The 20,784-nt window shown below is 52.7% G+C and overlaps 1 protein-coding gene across 4 annotated transcripts in view; it reads left to right on the forward strand.

The window, feature by feature from the left end:
• LOC105495791 (latent transforming growth factor beta binding protein 2) overlaps positions 1–20,784 on the forward strand; it is a 158,971-nt gene that overhangs the window by 116,432 nt on the left and 21,755 nt on the right. For all 4 annotated transcript variants that reach the window (XM_071099844.1, XM_011765571.2, XM_011765572.2 and 1 more), the window contains 9 exons: positions 6,401–6,475; positions 9,886–10,008; positions 13,294–13,458; positions 13,722–13,937; positions 15,064–15,083; positions 16,313–16,352; positions 17,203–17,304; positions 19,466–19,594; positions 20,352–20,480. In XM_071099844.1, the coding sequence (XP_070955945.1) occupies positions 6,401–6,475; positions 9,886–10,008; positions 13,294–13,458; positions 13,722–13,937; positions 15,064–15,083; positions 16,313–16,352; positions 17,203–17,304; positions 19,466–19,594; positions 20,352–20,480 (999 nt within the window). The remainder of the gene's footprint in view (positions 1–6,400; positions 6,476–9,885; positions 10,009–13,293; positions 13,459–13,721; positions 13,938–15,063; positions 15,084–16,312; positions 16,353–17,202; positions 17,305–19,465; positions 19,595–20,351; positions 20,481–20,784) is intronic.

Here is a 20,784-nt window from a genome sequence, read left to right on the forward strand (position 1 = left end):
GAAGGTTCCCCACATCCACCCTGCATGCTTCATGGGCATTTGTGATGTGAACCCTTTGGAGTTCAGGTCAGTCTCCACTGACCCTGGGCAGCTGCTTTGGCTCTCGCAAGTCTAAGAGTCCCAAAGGCAAGGACACTGCAGCCCTGCAAGGCCTCCTTGAGGCATTCGTGAAAGTCACAGCTTAGCCACTCTCTCTCCCCAGGTCTCACAGATTCTCTTCTTTCTACTCTCTGACCCCTTACTCCTTGTGATAACCTTGATCTGACTGAGGAGCCACAAGGGGTAGGACGGGTTCTACGCCATTTCCTTTGTCAGTTCTGCCCGACACTTTGGTTATGCACATCGTGGAGCCCTTATCAGGCATCTGATCAGTTCTTCTGACCTCCTTCTGAGTATCCCTACTTTTTTTTTTTTTTTTTCTTTTCTTATTCTCTCTCCTGATCCCTCATTTAAAAACAGGGTAGAGGTTTCCTAGGAAGGGTGCTAGGTTTTCTACTGGGCAGGTGCCTCCATTGCGCCCTAGGGTTGTCTGCCTAGGCACCCCTAAGGCTTTTTACGAATCTATTTATTTATTTGGAGGCAGTGGGGAGAATGGTTCAGAATTTCTCCTCTGGAGCTAGACTGCCTGAGTTCATAATCCCAGCTCTGTCCACCAACAGGGCGACCTTTGGTTTGTTTCATAACCTCATCCATTTTATGGATGAACCTCAGTTTGCTCATCCATAAAATGGGAATAATGTTAGTAAGACTCTCCAAGGCCTCTTATGAGCATTAACTAAGTTAATTAGTGTGAAGCCTTTATAATAGGGCCTGGCCCATAGTAAATGCCATTTGAGTGTTTGCTCTTCTTATTTGTTCCTATTTTGACTGAGTGCCCACACAGCTCTAGGTGTCATGCTTGGGACATGGCACTGGAGACATAACAGTGATGAAGAAGACAAGATCCTTGTCCTCACGTAGCTTATACTTTGTGGAAGGATGGAAGAGTGAGCAGGCAGCCACGGCACACCAAGAACTGAGTTTTTCAGCTGAAAAGCTAGTGCTGTGATTTGGGAAGTCTATATGTGTGGGGAGGATGCAAGAGGGACACCTGGTGTGGGTGGCAGGGACAGTGACAGGTGTCACCTGCCTTCACCTGTCACAAAGCTCACTGGCTGCCGAATTCTCACCCTGAGCCACCTGGCCACCTAAACTTCCACTTTCTCCCAAGGAGATTTAACCTGAATTATTCATATGTATGTGTGTGTGTGTGTGTGTGTGTATGTATATATACACACATACATTGTTTTTGTTTTTGTTTTTGTTTTTTTTGAGGCGGAGTCTCGCTCTGCCACCCAGGCTGGGGTGCAGTGGCCGGATCTCAGCTCACTGCAAGCTCCGCCTCCCGGGTTCACGCCATTCTCCTGCCTCAGCCTCCCGAGTAGCTGGGACTACAGGCGCCGCCACCGCGCCCGGCTAGTTTTTTTGTATTTTTTTAGTAGAGACGGGGTTTCACCGTGTTAGTCAGGATGGTCTCGATCTCCTGACCTCGTGATCCACCCATCTCGGCCTCCCAAAGTGCTGGGATTACAGGCTTGAGCCACTGCACCCGGCCTTTGTTTTTTTTTTTTTGTGAGACAGAGTCTCACTCTGTCACCCAGGCTGGAGTGCAATGGCACAATCTCTGCTCACTGCAAGCTCCACCTCCCGGGTTCACGCCATTATCCTGCCTCAGCCTCCCAAGTAGCTGGGACTACAGGCACCTGCCACCACGCCCGGCTAATTTTTTGTATTTTTAGTAGAGACAGGGTTTCACCGTGTTAGCCAGGATGGTCTTAATCTCCTGACCTCATGATCATCCCGCCTCAGCCTCCCAAAGTGCTGGGATTACAGGCATGAGCCACCACGCCCGGCCTTATTTATTTATTTTTAAGACATAGTCTCACTCTGTTGCTCAGCATGGAGTACAGAGGCATGATCTTGACTCATTGCCACCTCTACCTCCCAGGCTCAAAGAATTCTCCCACCTCAACCTCCTGAGTAGCAAGCACCACAGGCTCATGCCACCACGCCCGCTGACTTTTTGTATTTTTGGTAGAGACAGGGTTTTGCCATGTTGCCCAGGCTGGTCTTGAGTTCCAGAGCTCAGGTGATTTACTTGCCTCAGCCTCTGAAAGTGCCAGGATTACAGGCATGAGCCACCGTGCCTGGCCTTAAACTGATCTTTCAGATTCCATGCTGTACTTGGTCTTACAGAAGCTAGGAACTAGCCCCTTATAGACTGCCTCTGGGAGGTGCGAGGAGGGGCGCTGAGGGCCCTGGTTTCAGGGTGGAGGTTGTTGGCAAAAATGGGAGTTTCCCCAGAGACAGTGGCTTGGCATTTATTTCCCTCTAGAAGCCTGCCTGCACGAAGAATTGCACACGACACACACTCCCTTCAGGCTAGCGGCAGGGGGGGCAGGTTCCCCATATTAAGGAGGAGACCACTTTATATAAAAAGCACATACATGTATCCAGACTAATGGGTGGACCCAGCTCCTCTCAGCTTCACCCATTCCTTGGGTTCTCACAGTTTTCCACAGGTGCCAGCAGCTGTTTCCACTCTTGCTTCCTGCTCTAATCCAAGCTCTCTGCTGCTCCCCTTCTGATCACTAAAGAAGCAGGGGCCTCTGCTTCCTCCCTCTCCCGCTCCCTCTCCCTCTCCGTCTCTGTCTCCATCTCCGTCTGTTGCCCAGGCTGGAGTGTAGTAGCATTATCACAGCTCACTGCAGCCTTGACCTGCCAGGCTCAAGTGATCTTCCTGCCTCAGCTGGGACCACAGGCGCGAACCACCATGCCCAGTTTATCTTTGTATTTTTTTTGTAGAGACGGGGTTTCTCCATGTTGCCCAGGCTGGTCTTGAATTCCTGGGCTCAAGTGATGCTCCTGCCTTGGCCTCCCAAAATGTTGGGATTACAGGTGTGAGCCACCATGCCCAGCATCATTTCTCCCTCTTGACATCTAGAGAGTTGATATCATCCTGGCCTGCTGGCTCCCCAGCTCTTCCTGATCTCTCTCTCTCTCTTAGAGAAGCACAGTAGAAGGTAGGAGAAAGGATGTGGCCTTCACAGCTAGAGGCCCGATTTCAACCCTGCCTCTGCTCCAGCAACTTTGTTACCTGGGTCAGTTACTTACCCCTCACTGAGCCTTGCTTTCCTAATCTGTAAATTGGGGATGATGGTCCCTGCCTTAGGGTATAATTGTTGTGAGAAACAGACAGGACCATGTGCACCCATGGCCTTGCAACTCTGAAGCACTAGACAAATGTGCACTTGGTCTCTTTCCTCGGCCCTCTGGCAGCAGCCTTGCATCATTCTTTCCTACCTTCTGCTCCTCATAGTGTTCACGGGCTGCATCTAATCAGCCTGCCTTCTGAGTTTCTCCAAATGACTTCTCTTTCTTCCCTCCTCTCTGTCCTCAGTTTATACCACCAGGCCCCGAGCCAGGGACATGCATATTTCCCAGCCTCACTCCCATCTTTCCATCTCCTTCTCAGCGTTTTCAGAATCCCTGTGTGTCTCCACAAGAGCGGCCTTCTAGGCTGGACCCTGGTCCCTACATGGAACGTGCAAACCCGGAGCGGGCCAGTCCTGGCAGGAAAACATTTTTGAACTTCAGTTTACATTTTTTAATCTTAAAAAAGTTAAGTGTTACTAATTTATGTCCTCACTTGGTCTGTCCCTATGTCAGGCTGTCACATGTCATGCTTGGCACACAGTGTGTCCTCAGGGAAGAGTGGGGCTTCCAAGAAAATGTGGCACCTCCTTCTATTTGTCTTTGGCATATTACAACGCAGTGCAGTCCACAGTGCTGTGATTACTGGATTTTTTAGTTATGTGTTCTGGTGTTAACTAAACTAACCCACACCAAATGGAGAGGTGGCTCTGAAAAGCTCCTGCAAAGAAACCGTGGATGCAAAATAATACTAGTCCCATAATCATAAGCAGTCATTAAAAAACGCAATGCTGACCCTTCTCAGGGGGTCTTATACCATGTCATCAGCCATATTACAATGTAAAAATCGTGACAACCTATCAGATGTGACCCCCAAGTACCCCAGGATCCAAATGATCAAGAAGACCATATGAAATACAGATTGATATAGGCCATTACTAATAACAAACCTTGCACTAAGTGTGTAAGTGCCCAGAGAGAGCAGCTAATGGTGAAATAAAAGCTATCTTGATTAGAAAAACATTTTAAACCACAAAGACACTCAACTTTGCTGTACAGTTGGACAAAAGTATAGATATCTCTAACGTGCCTCTTGGTATTTGCAATAATTCATTTCAACAATAAAAATACATGAAAGGCTGGGTGCGGTGGTTCATGCCTATAATCCCAGCACTTTGGGAGGCCGAGGCAGGCGGATCACCTGAGGTCAGGAGTTCGAAACCAACCTGGCCAACATGGCAAAACCCTGTCTCTACTAAACATACAAAAGTTAGCCGGGCATGGTGGTGCATGCCTGTAATCCCAGCTACTCAGGAGGCTGGAGCAGGAGAATAGCTAGAATCCAGGAGGTGGAGGTTGCAGTGAGCCGAGATCACACCACTGCATTCCAGCCTGTGTGACAGAGCAAGACTCCATCTTAAAAAAGAAGAAGAAGAAAAAAAAAAAAAATATATATATATATATATATATATATGTGAAGACCTCTCTTTTTGTAAATCACTAAAGGATGAACCAGTGAACATATATTCTCAACAGTAAATGACTTCCTGGATGACAAGAAGCTTTAGCAAACAACTCTGAAAGTGTACCTGCTGATGTTACGACTGGGAGAAAAAGGAATTGGGATAAGGTGACAGAGATGGAGGGTGCAGCATTCAGAGACAAGCTATTGCCACAAAGGAGTCAAAGCTAGAAGAAGGCAAATTGCTACAGGAAGCCACCATGCAGCTAGCTTTATAGAGCAAGACCTTTGAAACATCATAGTGTCTTTCTGGAAATTTGTATGGAATAAGGTCTGTGGCAATTGCTCGTGCCTGCTTAGAATTGCTGGCTAGCTATAGGCAAAAGAATTGTCAAACTTATAGCTGAGTTCTCTTTTTGTTCCACAAAACATAGTATTCCCCTGCCTTTTCCTGTGAAGACAGGTGGTGATCAGAAGTATGCCCCCTGCTAGAGCTTTTCAAGAGGGTTGGCACACTAGTCTGTTCCCCCAAAGTAATGGAGATTTTTTTCCCCTGTTTTTATTTAATGTCAACTGTCTGAGGTTTTTTTTTTTTCTCTGTAAAGTAAGGGGGAACGTTGTGATATCAAGGCAGGATGTGTATCAGCATAAAAATACTGAGAATCATTTCCTTGTTGGTCAATCTGCAATCAGACATCTGTGTATCTTTAGTATTTCAAAATAAAAAGCAAAAAGTTATAACAATAAAACCCATGTTATATATATGACATGCACATAGTATAGTATATACTATATATAATAACTATATATGTGAAGTATATAATACAATTTTTAGGATTACAAATTTAATTGACAAATAAAAATTGTATATATTTGTGATGCACCACTGTTTTGTTTGATTTGAGATGGAGTCTCACTCTGTCACCCAGGCTGGAGGGCAGTGGTACAACCTTGGCTCACTGCAACCTCCCCCTCCTGGTTTCAAGCGAGTCTCCTGCCTCAGCCTCCTGAGTAGCTGGGATTATAGGCATGTGCTGCCATGCCCAGCTAATTTTCATATTTTTCATAGAGATGGGGTTTCACCATGTTACCCAGGCTGATCTCGAACCCCTGACCTGAGGTGATCCACCTGCCTTGGCTTCCCAAAGCACTGGGATTATATGTGTGAGCCACTGCGCCTGGACGGTGCACAACTGTTGTTCTGAAATAGGTATACATTGTAAGGTGGCTAAATTGCACCCATTAATATGTGTATTACCTCACATATTTATTTTTTGTGGTGAGAACACTTAAAATCTACTCTCTTAGCAATTTTCAAGAATACGAGACACTGTTATTAACCATAGTCACTATGTTGTACAACAGATCTTTTGAACTTACTCCTCCTGTATCTGACTGAAATGTTGTACCCTTTGATCACTGTCTCCCCTCTCCCCAGGCCCTGGTAACCACCATTCTACTCTACTCTGTTTGTTTTTCTTAGGTCCCATATATCAGTGAGATCTGTGATATTTGTCTTTCTGTGCCTGGCTTATTTCACTTAGTACTGCTTTTAATAAAAGCAAGGTAGGCCGAGAGGAGTCTGGTGAGAACCAGGAAGCACAGCTGCCCAGGACGATGGCTTCAGGGGCTGGGGCTCACTGCTGCTGGGTGGGCTGGACATCCAGACTGTACCCCTTCCCAGCATGGGTGACAGAGGAGCCTAGGGGCCCTCCAGTGAGACCTGTTTGTATCTCTACTCTTCAGCCTCCCCGGTGATTGAGAATGGCCAGCTGGAGTGTCCTCAGGGATACAAGAGACTGAACCTCACTCACTGCCAAGGTAGGACCCCTAGGGCCAGGGCTGGGCTCAGGGATGCTGGGACACACTCCTAGCACCAGACAGGAGGAGTGTCTGTCATTGGTCGAGTGGTCTCCACTGAGTCCCTCTAAGCCCCAGCTTGGGGGAGTGGTGGGAGGCTGCTGATTCCAGGGGCCTAAGGAAATCCAGGGACTTGCTTGAGAGTGACAGAGGAAGCCAAGGGGGCCGACACCTGCCCTCCTCCCCATCTCCACCCACCCCCACCTGGAACACAGGCTAGGGTCTCTAGGCCATGCGGGGCTGTGTCCGAAGGGGCCGCCGCAGTCCCTGCCCTTCTGCTTTCCTCCTGAGCTGGTCTCCCTGGAATGGGAAGAATTTCAGCTCCAGGGTGGGAAATCAAGTCAGCCTGAGTTGTTGGGGCCTCTGTGGGCCTTTCCCAACTAAAAACCCTTAGCTATTCAGGCCTCCCTCCCACTTGCTTCAACCCACAGCCAGGAAGGGGGGCGGGGAGCATGGGGGCTTCCTGCCAGGGACAGGCTCCTGGGGCTGGCAGAGGCCAGTGGGGAACAAGGTGGCCTCCCTGTGAGGAGCTTGGACAACTGGACAAATAGTTGTCTGTATGGTTTGCTTTGGATGGAGCTGGGTCAGAGACAGGGGATTGACCCAGGTGGCCTCCACGGTACCCTCCCTCTGGAGGTTGCTTCCGAGAGAGGAGTCTGGGGAAGCTCTGCGTGACTGGGCTATCTCCCTCGGGGGTGCCAGGCTGCAGAAGTGATTCCTAGCCTGTGGATAAGCAAAGGTGCTGGGGCCGAGCAAAGGGGCAGACCTCTGGCCCAGCCTAGTCCAGGGTCAGACTCCCTCAGGAGCCAGTGGTTTGAGGGCCAAGCAGACAGTGGCTCTAGGGAGAAATACGTATTTTTGCCCTTGGAGGGAAATCGGGGCTGTTCATATCTAAACGGTTGCCAGTTGCTTTTCCTCCTGGTGGGTTTCCCAGTCTGAAGCTTTAAGGTTATTCTCAGGATCTCAAATGGGTTCTTTGCCCTCCCTCCACTGAGCCCCAAGATTCAGGACACCAAAGGACCTTCCCTCAGGAGGCCCTGCCCCTGAAACCTCCCTTTCCCACGTGTGTGGCTGTGGTCTCCGTGTCTGCGAAGGGACCTGCTCACCTCTGCACCTGCACACGTCATCTCTCCTCTCTCTCTCCATCCTTCCCTCCTACTTCCACAAACTATTGGAGGGGAGATTACTATGGGCTACATACACTGTGCTAGGTGTTGAGTACACAGTGATGGAGAAGACACAGTCCTGCCCCAGGTGCAGATAGACCCCTGAACAATCACATCTAATGAGCAGAGTGTTCTTGAGAGAAAGCAGCGGTCACTGAGTGCTACAGGATCCCATGGTGGGGGCCCCTTCCCAGACTGGGAGGATCAGGGAAGGCTTCCTGGAAGAGGTGATACCCAAGCCAAGACTTTAAAAATGAGTACAAGTTGGCCAACTAAGAGGATGCAAGCTCTCCAGGCAATGTGAACACCATCAGCAAAAGAACATTTTGCACTGTCTGGAGTGTCCCAGAAAGTACTATGTACATGGCCTGTGTACACACGGGAGATGCCACAGGTCTGCCAGTGTCTCATCAGAGCCACCTGTTTACCCACAGGCTTTAGGGACACGGTGGAGGACCTTGGATACCATGTTAGGGTTTAGGGCCTCCCTCTAAGAAGTGATGGGGAACCCAGAAGCTTCTTAAGCAGAGGGAAGCAAGTCAGACTTGGGTTTGGAGGTCCACATCCCACTGTGGCCACAGTCTGGACGCATATGGATCACTGCCCTTTCCCATTTCTCAGTAGCACCTTCCCAGCTCTTACTGGCACCCTGTCACAATGGCGCATCCTATCAAGGAGTAGTGCCCCTTGGTGCTCAGGCTGGGTCACCTTTCAGTCCCTCGTTCCTGTGCCCAGTGCCAATTTCCCCAAACCAGTGGGTGACCTGGCTCTGCAGACACAGGGCTGCCTATGTTATCGCCTGGCCTGGAGGTAGGTGCCCCTCACAAGCAATTCATGCACATCATCTCTGCTGCCATCACCATCATCAACAGAAGTGCCATCATCAAGATGGCCTCCGACTCCTCATAGCTCAGATTTCGGGGGCTGAGACTTCCCCTTGGCAGGGAGAAGTTTGCAGCAGGAAAAGGGGGTTTCCTCTTTGAGGTCACAGAGGAAACCAGTGCACCTCCCTTATTTGAAGAACAGCATTAGCCTCCACGGGTCTTTGGGGGGATATGTGCAGCCTGCACAAGGAAGGGCGTTCAGGAGGACCCGGAGATGTGCCCTTCTAACCCTCAGCCTCTGCGCACCCTTGCTATCCCCTTCCCCTTCAGTGCCTTCCTCCAGCCTCTGCCTCCTTTTCCTTACCAGGGTCCCCCCTCCTCCAGCTCACTGCAGTCATGCTCCCAGGGTCTTGAGCCCCACAGAGGTGCCTCAGGGACCTCTGGAGGAAGGCTGAATAGGAGGGACTTGGCTGCTCCTTCTCCACCTTCCAACCCAAACAGTCCCCTCAATCTGTTTCCTGTCTGCATGTCAACATGCCACTCTCCAGCTAAGTGACTCTGTGCCCAGTGCCAATTTCCCCAAACCAGTGGGTGACCTGGTTATTCCTGAGACCTCAGTTTCTTCTCCGGTAAAATGAGGACATGTGGGCCTATTTGATAAAATGGTTTGTGAGAATTAAATGGGGTATTGTATGTTAATACCCAGCAGAGTATGTAGCATGTAATAGGTGCTCAATAAATACTAGTGCTTGAGGCCTGATGAGGTGGCTCATGCTTATAATCCCAGCACTTTGGGAGACCAAGGCAGTTGGACTGCTTGAGGCCAGGAGTTTGAGACCAGCCATGGGCGACACGGTGAAAACACATCTCTACAACAAATACAAAACAAAAATTAGCTGGATGTGGTGGTACGCGCCTGTCGTTCCAGCTACTCGGGAGGCTGGGGCATGAGAATTGCTTAAACCTGGGAGGCGGAGGCTGCAGTGAGCTGAAATCACACCCCTGCACTCCAGCCTGGGTGACAGAGTGAGACTGTCTCTCAACAAACAAACAAACAAACAAACATTAGCTCTTAATATTATGATCATTGTTACATGCCAGTTACTGAACTAAGTGGTTTGCAGTTTGATCTTATTTTATCCATCTAACACCGTCTGGTTGTTACTATCATTATCCTCATTTTACAAGTGAGGAAACTGAGGCCCAGGTAGAGGAATCCCACTGAATACATAGCAGCTCTTTTGTTGTTGTTTTGTCTGGAGAGGGTATTTGAGGATCTCCACCCCGCCCCTCCCCTCCATCAGGCCCCCTGTGGGCTGTGTCTGTCCAGAGCCAACTCCAGGGCAGGGGCATGAGCTGGTCATCTCCTCCAACTCTGCAGATATCAATGAGTGCTTGACCCTGGGCCTGTGCAAGGACGCGGAGTGTGTGAACACCAGGGGCAGCTACCTGTGCACGTGCAGACCTGGCCTCATGCTGGATCCATCGCGGAGCCGCTGCGTGTGTGAGTGCTGGTAGGGACGGGGTTGGGGAGGACACTGGGAGGCAAGATGGGACCCTTCAGGTCCACAGGCCAGCCCAGGGCAGTAATTTTCCCAAGACCTGATCATGCCATGCTCAGGGCCTGTGTCTGCTACTCAACCTGGAGTTGGGCCCAGTGTGAAAACCTGATCAGCCCATCCTGCTGGAACTGAGATGGTTACTACTTCCCTTTTTACACTAGGCATTTCTTCCAGGCCTTTGCAGTTTAGAATTCATCTTTTCTATTTCTCTTTTTTTTTCCTTTCTAATCATTTCTGTTCCATGCGTAGCCTCGTTTTCTTTGGTGGCGGGGGTGGTGGGGGTGGCCTCTGCTGTGATGTCTGGCCGAGCCTTGGCTGCTGAGTGACCTTTCCAGAAGGATTATCCATAGCATTCATGGAGCTACTGCCCGACCTGAGGGCCTTTCCGCAATCCTGTGGCCCCTGTGGTTCTGAAGTTTCTCCTCATCCATGAACACATAGTGGGCATTAGCATTGTGTCCAGGTATGTGCCTGCATGTATGCCAGGCAGCCCTGTTTCCAGAGACCTCTGTGTTTTCCAGGGGGAGTGGCCCAGGCTATCAGTAACCCCCAGTGGCAGAACTGACACCACAGCCCAGATGGGGCTTTCCCTGGGCCGGAAGGCCCGACCAGAGCTAAATAAAACCAGTCCCAACTGGCCTCTGGGAGGCAGCAGCCCAGGTTGGATGGGCCGCTCTCAGCTCAGCAGGGCTCCCTGCAACCGGCCAAGCCCTCAGTCTGCAAACTTTCTGGTACTGGGTTTGGGAGGGCCATGGGGTTGAACAAGACTCCAGTGCCACCCAGAGACTGAACCCAGTGGCTCTAGGGAGATAAGACAGCAAGAGCTATAGGAAGGGGGTGCCCAGAGAGTGAGGGGTCCAGCATGGGGAGAACATGTCAGGCCGCTCTCAAGAAACTTCCATGGTGGCAGTGGCAGGTGATCAAGGCCTTGAGAGGCTTACAACCCTACCTTCTACTCCACATCACTTAAGATCCCTTTACCAGACAGGTGTGTTTGACATCCAAGGTGACTTATTTATGAGTACCAGAAAAAGATCCTTAATGCAGGGAAGCAGAGATGTCCCTCTAGTGTCCTTTTCCCTCTGTCCCTGGTGTTACAACCCCCAAGCCTCCCACGGCGATTCACCTCCCTGCAAGTGGGATGGGCAGTGTGAAGTTTCTCTTCCCTTTGTTTCTGGGTTCTGCCTCCCTCCCTCCCTGCCACCTGACCAGGTCCAGTGGAGCAGTCGGCAGGGCTGCCCCAGCCTCCTGATATTCCCACCCGGGTCATCTCCACCCTGGGGTTCAAAGAGACAGAGCCCTTCCTTACAGTGTCCCAAGGGAAGTGGCTGCTAGAAGCAGAAATTGCACCTGGAGATCCAGGGCTCACAGACGGGCTGGTGATTTACCTGTGGCGGGCACATGACTTTTGGCAAGCTGCTCTCACACACCTCACTCTATTTAATCTCCATGACGAAGTTTATTAATCAGGAGTCCTTGGATTGCAAGTGACAGAAACCAAACTCAAACTGCCTTAAGCAAAAAAGAATTCGCTGGGGCTGGGCCCAGCAGCTCACACCTGTAATGCAAGCACTTTGGGAGGCTGAAGCAGGCGGATCACTTGAGCTCAGGAGTTCAAAACCAGCCTAGGCAACATGGTGAGACCCTGTCTTTACAAAAAATTAAAAATTAGCCAGGCACGGTGGTGCACACCTGTAGTCCCAGCTACTAGGGAGGCTGAAGCGGAAGGATGGCTTGAGCCCCAGAGGCAAAGGTTGCAGTGAGCCGAGATCGTGCCACTGCACTGCAGCCTGGGTAACAGAGCGAGACTCTTCTCAAAAAAAAAAAAAAAACAAAAGCATTGGTTCACACAACTAGGAAGTGCAGGCGTGGTGTGGCCTCAGGCTGGCTGATCAGTCAGCCACAGTGTCTGCAGGGGGGGTCCTGCTCTTTCCTCTGTGTCAGTTTCATGGTTCCTTCGAAGGCGGTCACCAGATGCTCTAGGCCTACACCCTCTCAGCCTTGCAAACTCAATAAAAAATGAGCCCCTTTTCCCCCATCACCCAGGAATAGTCTCGAAGCTGATTATCACTGGGCCTCCTTGGTGAAGTGCCCATCCCTGACCCAGTCACTGGAACCAGGGGTATGGACCACAAGCCTTCAGCCAGAAAGGCGCCAGCCTCCACTCCAGTCACATGGACCAAGGGTGGGAAAGGGGTGGTTCCCGTAGGAGAAACAGGGTGATTATACCAGAATATGGCACACAGACTCTGGGCAGGCAGAAATACAGGTGTCCCCTGCCATGGAATGATCATTCTCATCTTCATTTTACATGTGAAGAAGCTAAGGCCCAAGGAGGTCCTGTACTTCATGGTGGAGCAGGGATTCAAACTTGGTCTGCTGCGTCCTGGGCCTGACCAGGACTTCCCCAGAATCATTCATTCCTAAACTTTGATTGATGTCCTCTTCACCCCACCTCTCCTCCTCTTAGAATCCAGTCAGCCCTCTACAGATTCCAGACTCTTCCAACCTGGCATGGCCTCCTCGTCTTCCATTGAGATAACATACAGAAACTGTTCTTTAATATTTATTATCAAAGTACAAGAAAGGAGATAAGGGTGGTGGCATTGCTATGACCTAAGCCCAGTGTAGCTCAAACTCACAGTGACCCTCAGTATTTTGATTGGCTTGTTGATTCCATGTTTGATTGGCTCATTGGCCTAGCCATCCATGCATAGATTCAACAAGCATTACTAAGCATTTGCATGCACCAGACACTATGGAAGGTGCCTGGGTGACAGAGATGACCCAATATAGGGTCCCTGTCCTCTGAGCTCCCCATCGGGCCTTAGCTTGCCTCATCTTCCCACAGAGGCCGTGGTCCTTAGGACATACTGCTCCCTGCTCAACCCTAGGGACACGTGGGGCCTTCAGCAAACACTTCTAAACTCAGCACTGGAGACAAGGAGCTGCGTCCTCAGTTCCTGCTCTCAGGTTCTCCACATGCAGGTGGGGAGTCACGGGTCTCATCAGGCACATGACAAGGGGAGGTGCTGAAACATTCCACTACACCTCTTCCTTCTAAAGTTCTTGTGAGCATTTGCAGGGCTCCAAATTTCCCGACTGAGATATGGGCCAGGCCAGTCTGAGTGCATGTGGCCAGCCACACCTCCATCCACTGCCCTCCCAGCTGTGTGTTCCCCTCCCACTGGCCACCTGCCCACCTCCACGTGCTGTGTCTGTTGCAGCGGACAAGGCCATCTCCATGCTGCAGGGACTGTGCTACCGGTCGCTTGGGCCTGACACCTGCACCCTGCCTTTGGCCCAGCGAATCACCAAGCAGATATGCTGCTGCAGCCGTGTGGGCAAAGCATGGGGCAGCGAGTGTGAGAAATGCCCTCTGCCTGGCACAGGTAACCCCCTGTTCCCATCCCAGCTTTCACTGCCCAGGGGCTTCCTCAAGGCTAGTGACCATGTTGCCGGGCCTGGGTAGATCTCCCTCAATCTGGAAGACTAAAGTAGTCTTCCCTGCCTGTTCATGTGTTTATCCCAACCTGGGGCTCCCTCCCTCCTTGCTGCCATAATTGCCGTGTCTCCCAAAGGGAGGGAAAGGAGGGCCCTGGTTTCCTGCAGGAACAGCACCTCTCAGCTTGTCCTCCGGCTGTTGGCTTTGCAGAGGCCTTCAGAGAGATCTGCCCTGCCGGCCACGGCTACACCTATGCCAGCTCCGACATTCGCCTGTCCATGAGGAAAGCCGAGGAGGAGGAACTGGCAAGGCCCCCAAGAGAGCAAGGGCAGAGGAGCAGCGGGGCACTGCCTGGGCCAGCAGACAGACAGCCACTCCGGGTCATCACAGACACCTGGCTCGAGGCCGGGACCGTCCCTGACAAGGGTATCTGAGCTGGGGGAGACGCCTGAGGGATTCCCCTTTCCCCTAAGTTTCTAGCACCTCAGAGAAGTGTGGGTGTCCATCCTGGGTGCCTGGGCATCCCATCTCTGTGGCATTAGAAAAGGGAGCTTGGAGCGGCAGCACCCAACCCTGGCAGCCTTCTCTCATGGCCTGTTACAACAGCAAGGCCCCACCCACTTCCTCTTCCATATGGGGTCAAGAGGTGCCCACGCCCTAGGGAGTAGCTTGTGGAGGTGGGAAAGGTCAGCCACAGCCCCCACCCCAGCGATCAGGCCTCTCCATCTCCTGCCCTCTGGCCATGCAGCTTCTGGGGCTGGTGCTTGCTACAGGCTTGAATAGCTGGCAGGCGGGTCCTGAGGACCTGCATGCCAGACCCCTGGCCCAGCCTTAGAGTCAGAGTGCTAACTCCAGCTCAATGGCCTTGGACCCCAGAGGGACGGAGCTGGAGGGCGGCTGGGTATGAGGCTCTCCTTGCAAGTGCCCTGAAAACCGTGGAGAAGTCATGCCCAGGTGACTGGTAACACTGAGTGCAGGAGGCCTGGAACATCATAGGGCCAACAAGCTATGTGATTGGTCAGGTTGCTCCAGGAATCTGGAAGAGACAGGGAAGTGAGGACAGAGCCCCAGTTGTGGACACAGGACACCGGCCAAGCCTGGAGCAACTCCACTCCTTCCTCAAACTGTTCCCCTGGCCCAAAGCCCAGGGCAGGGGGCTGAGTGACCCAGCCTGGCTGGGAGGTGTGGGAGGGAGGAGGTAGCAGTGCAAGGAGGTGGCTCCAGGATGGATGGGGTGGACAGGCCCGGGAGCCAGTGGGACTCCTGTCACCCGAGGCCTTACAGGAAAGCAGGGGTTTCCACTTACCAAGAGAGAGGCTGCACTGAGCTATCTTCAGGCTCTCCAGACCTGGGGTCCTGGAATTGTGTGGTGGCCAGTCCCTACAGGGGTGAAGGGGCAGAGGCAGGTAAGAAGAGTCCAAGCTTTCTGTGCTGCCGGCCCTGCTGGGGACGTGGTCTGGGGCGCAGACTGTGAAGGCGCCCAGGTGGTGGTGAGGGAAGACGGCAGCCGGACCCTCCTCCCTGAGCTCACGCTGTCACCTTTCCCTTCCAGGTGACTCTCAGGCTGGCCAGGTGAGTGCGTCCTCCCATTAGGGGGCCGGGCAAGCATGGCAGAGAGCAGGACCTGGTAGCAGCTCAGGCCCCAGGGCAGTGTCTCATGACAGAGGAGAGGGAGAAAGATGGAGCATCTGTTGGATTTTACTTGAAGAGATGACCAAGTGCGAGGATTGATCCAAAGACCGTTTTACCCTAAAGGAAGTGATAACAACAGCTCCTGTTTACGGAGCAGTCATTGTGCAAGCATTTTCCCATTTGGGGTGGGCCGGGGCCCCTTCAGAAAGGAAGTAGGAACATGTCCTGTTAGGTCCGGCTGTCACTCAAGCTTTAAGCACTGCAGATGAGGTGTGGAGCTGCTTGCAGTTCATTCTGGGTCTGGCACTTTCTGCGCCGGTTTAGTTGAACCTCCAGGTATCCTCTGGGAGTGGTGTACGGGGAAGTGCGGGCACAGCTGTGAACAGCCTCAAACCACCTCACTGAGAAAGGCGCATCCAACTCCCTTCCCTGTGCCCAAGATTCCCCTGGGAAAAACTGGGTGTCGTCCCAGGAAAACATTCCAGAAGAGGAGATCTGCTTCTTCCCTCATCAGCCTCTCAGTCCCTACTCTATCCCCTGCCCCTCCACCCTGCATACCTGACTGTCCCCAAATACAGTTTCTTCGAGGGGGCTTGTTCTCTCCCTGGGCTACTATATGACATCCTCCCAGGCCAAAGCTCTAACTCCAGTCCCCATAGACACAGCCAGCCTCCAGGGCCTTTTCCACCCTCTGCCTGCTCTTCTGTTATGTCCCCCCTCTCAGCAACCTCTGTCCACTGGCTGTGTTGAGGGACACCAGGTGTAACCTGCAGTCTGGCTTTCCCACACTGGCCCTGTGGCTCCAGGCACTCTAGTGAGCCTCCAGAGCTTCGGTTACTGTGTTGAGATGGGAGGGTTATAGCTGACACCAAACTTGCTGATTTTCTACTATGTACATGACACCAAGCTGGCATAGTGTGTACATCAGCTCATTTAATCATGTCAATCTCCCATCATAAGATAGTTGAGAAAGTTAATGAAGTGAGTGGGTATAACGTGTCTGGCAGAATGCCCAGCATAGAGTAAGAACTCATCAATACCTGGAATGAATGAAAACGTGAATGAGCTAGCTGGTAGGAAGCCCGGAGATGGGGGTGAGTGTGATGGAAGGTGGCACATCACAGGGACGACAGAGGAGCCAAAAGCGACCTTCTCCTGTTTCTGTGCAGGTCACGACCAGTGTCACCCATACACCTGCCTGGGTCACAGGTGAGTCCCTCTTCCTGGCGGCTCCCAGGCAAAAGAGAAGGGAAGGAAAGAGGCCTTAATCAGGAGTGGAGTTACTGTGTGTGAGCTGGTCCACGCTCACACACATCAGAGGAGGGTGAGAAGGACGTGGCCTGTGAGTGCTGTTTCTGGGAGCTCTCTATACACCTAAGGTGCTGTGAGGTCAGCAAGAGACCCCATGACACTTCACAGATAGTTTTCTAGCCACAGAACTCTTTGCAAAGTTCATGGCACCACTTGGCACATAAATCAGAACAAAGAGACAGCACTAGCTGAAATAGGTGGTTGGTTGGGTCGCTAGACTCTTTCCCCCAGGAGGCCTTGTCCTGAAACCACTAATTGCCTGTCACTGGTGTTGGGTTCAGACATTGGAAGGCTGAGCTCATGCTTCTTATAAAATGGTAGAAGACACTGAAGCCTGTCTTGTGGCTTCTCAAGGCAAATAAGATGTTGGTATTTGTGGCAGAGCTCTGTAAGCTGTGAAACACTTTGTAAGCAGAAGGGAAAGAATGTTGAAGTGGGAATTAGGAAACCCAGGTGTCAGCTGTGCCTCCAACAAGCTGGCTGGCCTTGGACAAGTGGCCATTTCTACAAGCCTCAGTCTCCTGGCCCTGAAATAAAAGAGCATTAGACTGGATGTGCTCCAACGCCTGTTAGAGCTCTCAGATTCTCTAGGTGGGGCCAGATCAACTTTCAGGAGACTGGAAGGTATGGGAGTGACCCACCCCAGGCTTCACCCTTCGTTCTTGGAAGTCTGAGCACCAGGGAAAAGGGAGCGGCCACGGCCGGCCAAAGGACTGTGACCCCACCTCTTCCCCTCTCTCCTCCGCAGGGAATGCCACAACCCCACCAATGCCTGAACAGGGGATTCCAGAGATACAGGAAGAACAAGTGACCCCCTCCACCGATGTGCTGGTGACCCTGAGCACCCCAGGTAGCTGCAGCCAGACCTTTGGGGCTCCTTGCACCCTGCCCTGTGAGCTGTGTCTGTCCAGAGCCAACTCCAGGGCAGGGGCATGAGTGGAATGCCCCCTCGCATTTCCAATTAGGTAAAGTCTCCAGCAGGCTCCCAGCTGGGCTCTGCACCCCTGGCCTCATCTTACAAAGAGCACAGGGTCCCTCTTGTGAAAATAAGAGCCCAGTCTGGAGCACTGCCCAAGCCCAGAACGGGGAAGAGAAGGGACACCATGGGAGAGGGAAGCCAGGGGTCTTCCAGGAGAATCTGGGGGTCCCTCTCAAGGAAGGGGAGCATGGGGAGTGAGGGCCGCTGGGGTCCTGGTTCTTCCAGGCCGCTCCCCTGAGTCAGCAGAGTGCCCTGGCAGCGAGCAACTGCCTGCCCACGGGGAGGGCTGATTTTCGGGAAGGAACATGGTTCTATTTCTCAAGGTTGTTTAACCAAGTCTGCATTCCTCTCCCTCTGGTCAGCTACAGTGATGGGGGCGAGGGGCAGGCGTGGGGGTGATCCTGGCAAATCCACCTTGCTCTGGAATGTGCCCTCCTTAAAGGCTCATTGTCTGGGGACTTGGTGCAGGAGAAGCAAGGTGGGTGTTGTAGCCGCTGCCCACTGTACACGTGTGTGCCCGCTCCCCGGGCTCCTCTCTTAACCTCACCACTGGGTCCAGAGACCCAGTCACCTTGTGTTGGGGGTGAGGGCGATGGTGGGATTCTGGATTTCCTCCAGCAAAGAGAAAGCCCCTGCAGCCTGGTGGAACAGCCCAGAGAGTGGGTAGAGGGGGTCCAGCCTTCCCAGGTGCACCCCACTGACCTCTCCCGGGACCTGTCTCTTCTGGCTGAAAGCGCTGCGCCAGGGAGCGTCCCCTCTGGCCTCTGCTCCGCAGGCAGAGTGTGCAGAGTGCTGAATTTCTGATGAGGAAAGTGAGCCTGGAGGAAGGGATGGGAAGCAGGGGGCAGGGGCCAGGCCAAGCTCAGCAGTAGCTCTTGGCATGTGCATGAGTGTCCCCACTGCCACCACCAGCCTCGGCCTTTTGCCCTATCCCCCTTCTCTGCCATTTCTGTAACCTCACCCCTCTGGGCAGACATTTAGGACCCAGCTGAGGGCCCCCACAACCCCCAGTTGGAGCCAGGCCCAGGGAGAGGGTAGCCTTGGGTGTACATTCAATTCAGTACAATCTGGCAGACTGTATACCCACATACAGACCACTTCCCAACCCATTCTCTTGGGTCTTCAGCTTCTCCCGAGCTATGGGGGCAGGGCAGGGACCCCTGAGCATGTGGGCTCCAGGCAAAGACTTCAGGGTGGACACAACGGCAAAAGCATCATTTGTTCATTCATTTGGCATGTTCTAAGTGCCCGGTACTTTTCTAGTATTGGGGATACCATTCAGACAGCTACAGTCTGTGCTGTCTACACAGCCTCAGCCCTGAGTCCCAGTGAGTCTGCCTCCAAACTGTTTCTCAGTTCTGCAGCTGTCTCCCCACTTTCCACCCCATCACCACCACCCATGGCAGACTCTCATTTACATTATTTCAACAGGTTTTAAGGACCCACCATACCTCCCATACCAGTTCATCCATCATCTCGTTGCCCGAGTGGCCTTTCCAGGACTGCTCTGACCCACCCCCACCTTTCACAAACTCCCTGTTACAGGCCAGTCTCAATGTGGCTTTCAAGGCTCTGCTCAGTTGACCCCAGCTCACCTCTCCCATTTTCCCCTGGCAGTTTTCCCCAAGCACCTTACTCACCAGGTCTCTCTGTCTGTCCAGGGAAAACTGGACAGGAGTTGCAGGGAGGGATGGCACTGGGCACTGGGTAGGAGTCGGGCTCATTTTCAGGGTGGGGTTTGGATGGAGGAGTTTTGCTGCAAATTTGCTGGAAATATGGGTGACCTATTAGATCTTGGTGGGGGGGATGCCCTACTGTGACCTCCATCCTGGGTAGGGCTCGGGGTGCTGGGCAGAGGCCCCCTAGGGTCTTATGCAAGGCCAAGCTGTGCATGGGTATGGGAGGGAGGGCCTGGCTAAGGTTGGCCTTCTGAGGCCCCTAGACCCTGGCCACTCATTGTCCCCACCCTGCTCCACTGCCTTTGTCCAGCACCCACCCTGCCATAACCTCTGCTTTGCTCTGGCTCCCACAGGCATTGATAGATGTGCTGCTGGAGCCACCAACATCTGTGGCCCTGGAACCTGTGTGAACCTCCCAGATGGATACAGATGTGTCTGTAGCCCCGGCTACCAGCTGCACCCCAGCCAGGCCTACTGCACGGGTATTCACTTGGGTGCCCTGGGCTTACTTGGCGGCTGGGGTAGATGGGAGCAGGGGCTAGGAGGCCGAGTTGAGAGTCCAGGAAGAAGCAGAAGGTCCAAGCAGTGCTGGGTGGTTGATGAGTTTAGGAGGAGCGCAGTCCCTGTGGACAAAGCTAACTTTAACCCTCAGGGGAAGACTAGTCTCGGTGAGTCCCATCCGATGAGTCTCCAGGACTCCAGGAGCATGGAAGCCAGCCCACTGCATTCATCTTGACCTGTGCCTGGCAGCCCTCTGCTCTGAGATCAGCCCACCCATCAAACTGACCATTTTGTTGCCTGGAGGTGGACCAAGATCTGCCCCAGTTGCAAATGTCTCCAGCAGGGTCATCCCTGGGGGGAGGTCTGAGGCTAAGATAAATCACCAAGTGTGGACCTCGTTCCTCCTCCCCCCAGTATTTTCAAATAAGGGAGAAATATCCACTGTGGTTTCAGAGGAGAAAGGAATGATGAGGCTACTGGGGGAAGGAGTCGAGTGGCAGAGAGGAGGGGCTGGCAGTCACCCCAGGCTTTTGGTGCCTGAGTGGGCCCGCTGGGCTGACTTTATGTCTTCCAGCCTTAGAGATTTTCATCTTCGCAGTCTCCTCCACTCCCTCACCCCTTCCTTGCCACAGAGCACCATCCCCTGCCCAGCCCCTAGTGTGGGCAGGTTGCTGGTAGTTGCCCAAAGAACAGCACTGCTGGCCTCCCTGACCTCCCTCCCTGCCTCCTTCTGGTCAGATGACAATGAGTGTCTGAGGGACCCCTGCAGGGGAAAAGGGCGCTGCATCAACCGTGTGGGGTCCTACTCCTGCTTCTGCTACCCTGGCTACACGCTGGCCACCTCGGAGGCCACACAGGAGTGTCAAGGTAAGCCAAGTCCACCCTTGCCCTTGGCCAGGCCCCACAGTCTCAAGGGGGTGGAAGAGGAACCAGGGGTTCACACCCCCATACACCGTGCTGCAGAAAGGGGAGTGAGCAGCTGAGGGAGGAGAGACCAAAACTCTGGCCTGGATCTGGGAGGAGGCTGACCCTATGCCGGTGGCAAGGAGGGGTAGAAATCCAAAAGCCAGCAATCTCTGCAAAGGCCCTAAGGAATTGTGGGTGGAACCAAGAGTGTCACAGGGTCAGGAGACATGGCTGGAGATGAGGACTATATACCAGGCCCCCAAAC

The sequence above is a fragment of the Macaca nemestrina genome, chromosome 7, assembly GCF_043159975.1.
Source record: "Macaca nemestrina isolate mMacNem1 chromosome 7, mMacNem.hap1, whole genome shotgun sequence".
Classification (NCBI taxonomy): Eukaryota; Metazoa; Chordata; class Mammalia; order Primates; family Cercopithecidae; genus Macaca; species Macaca nemestrina.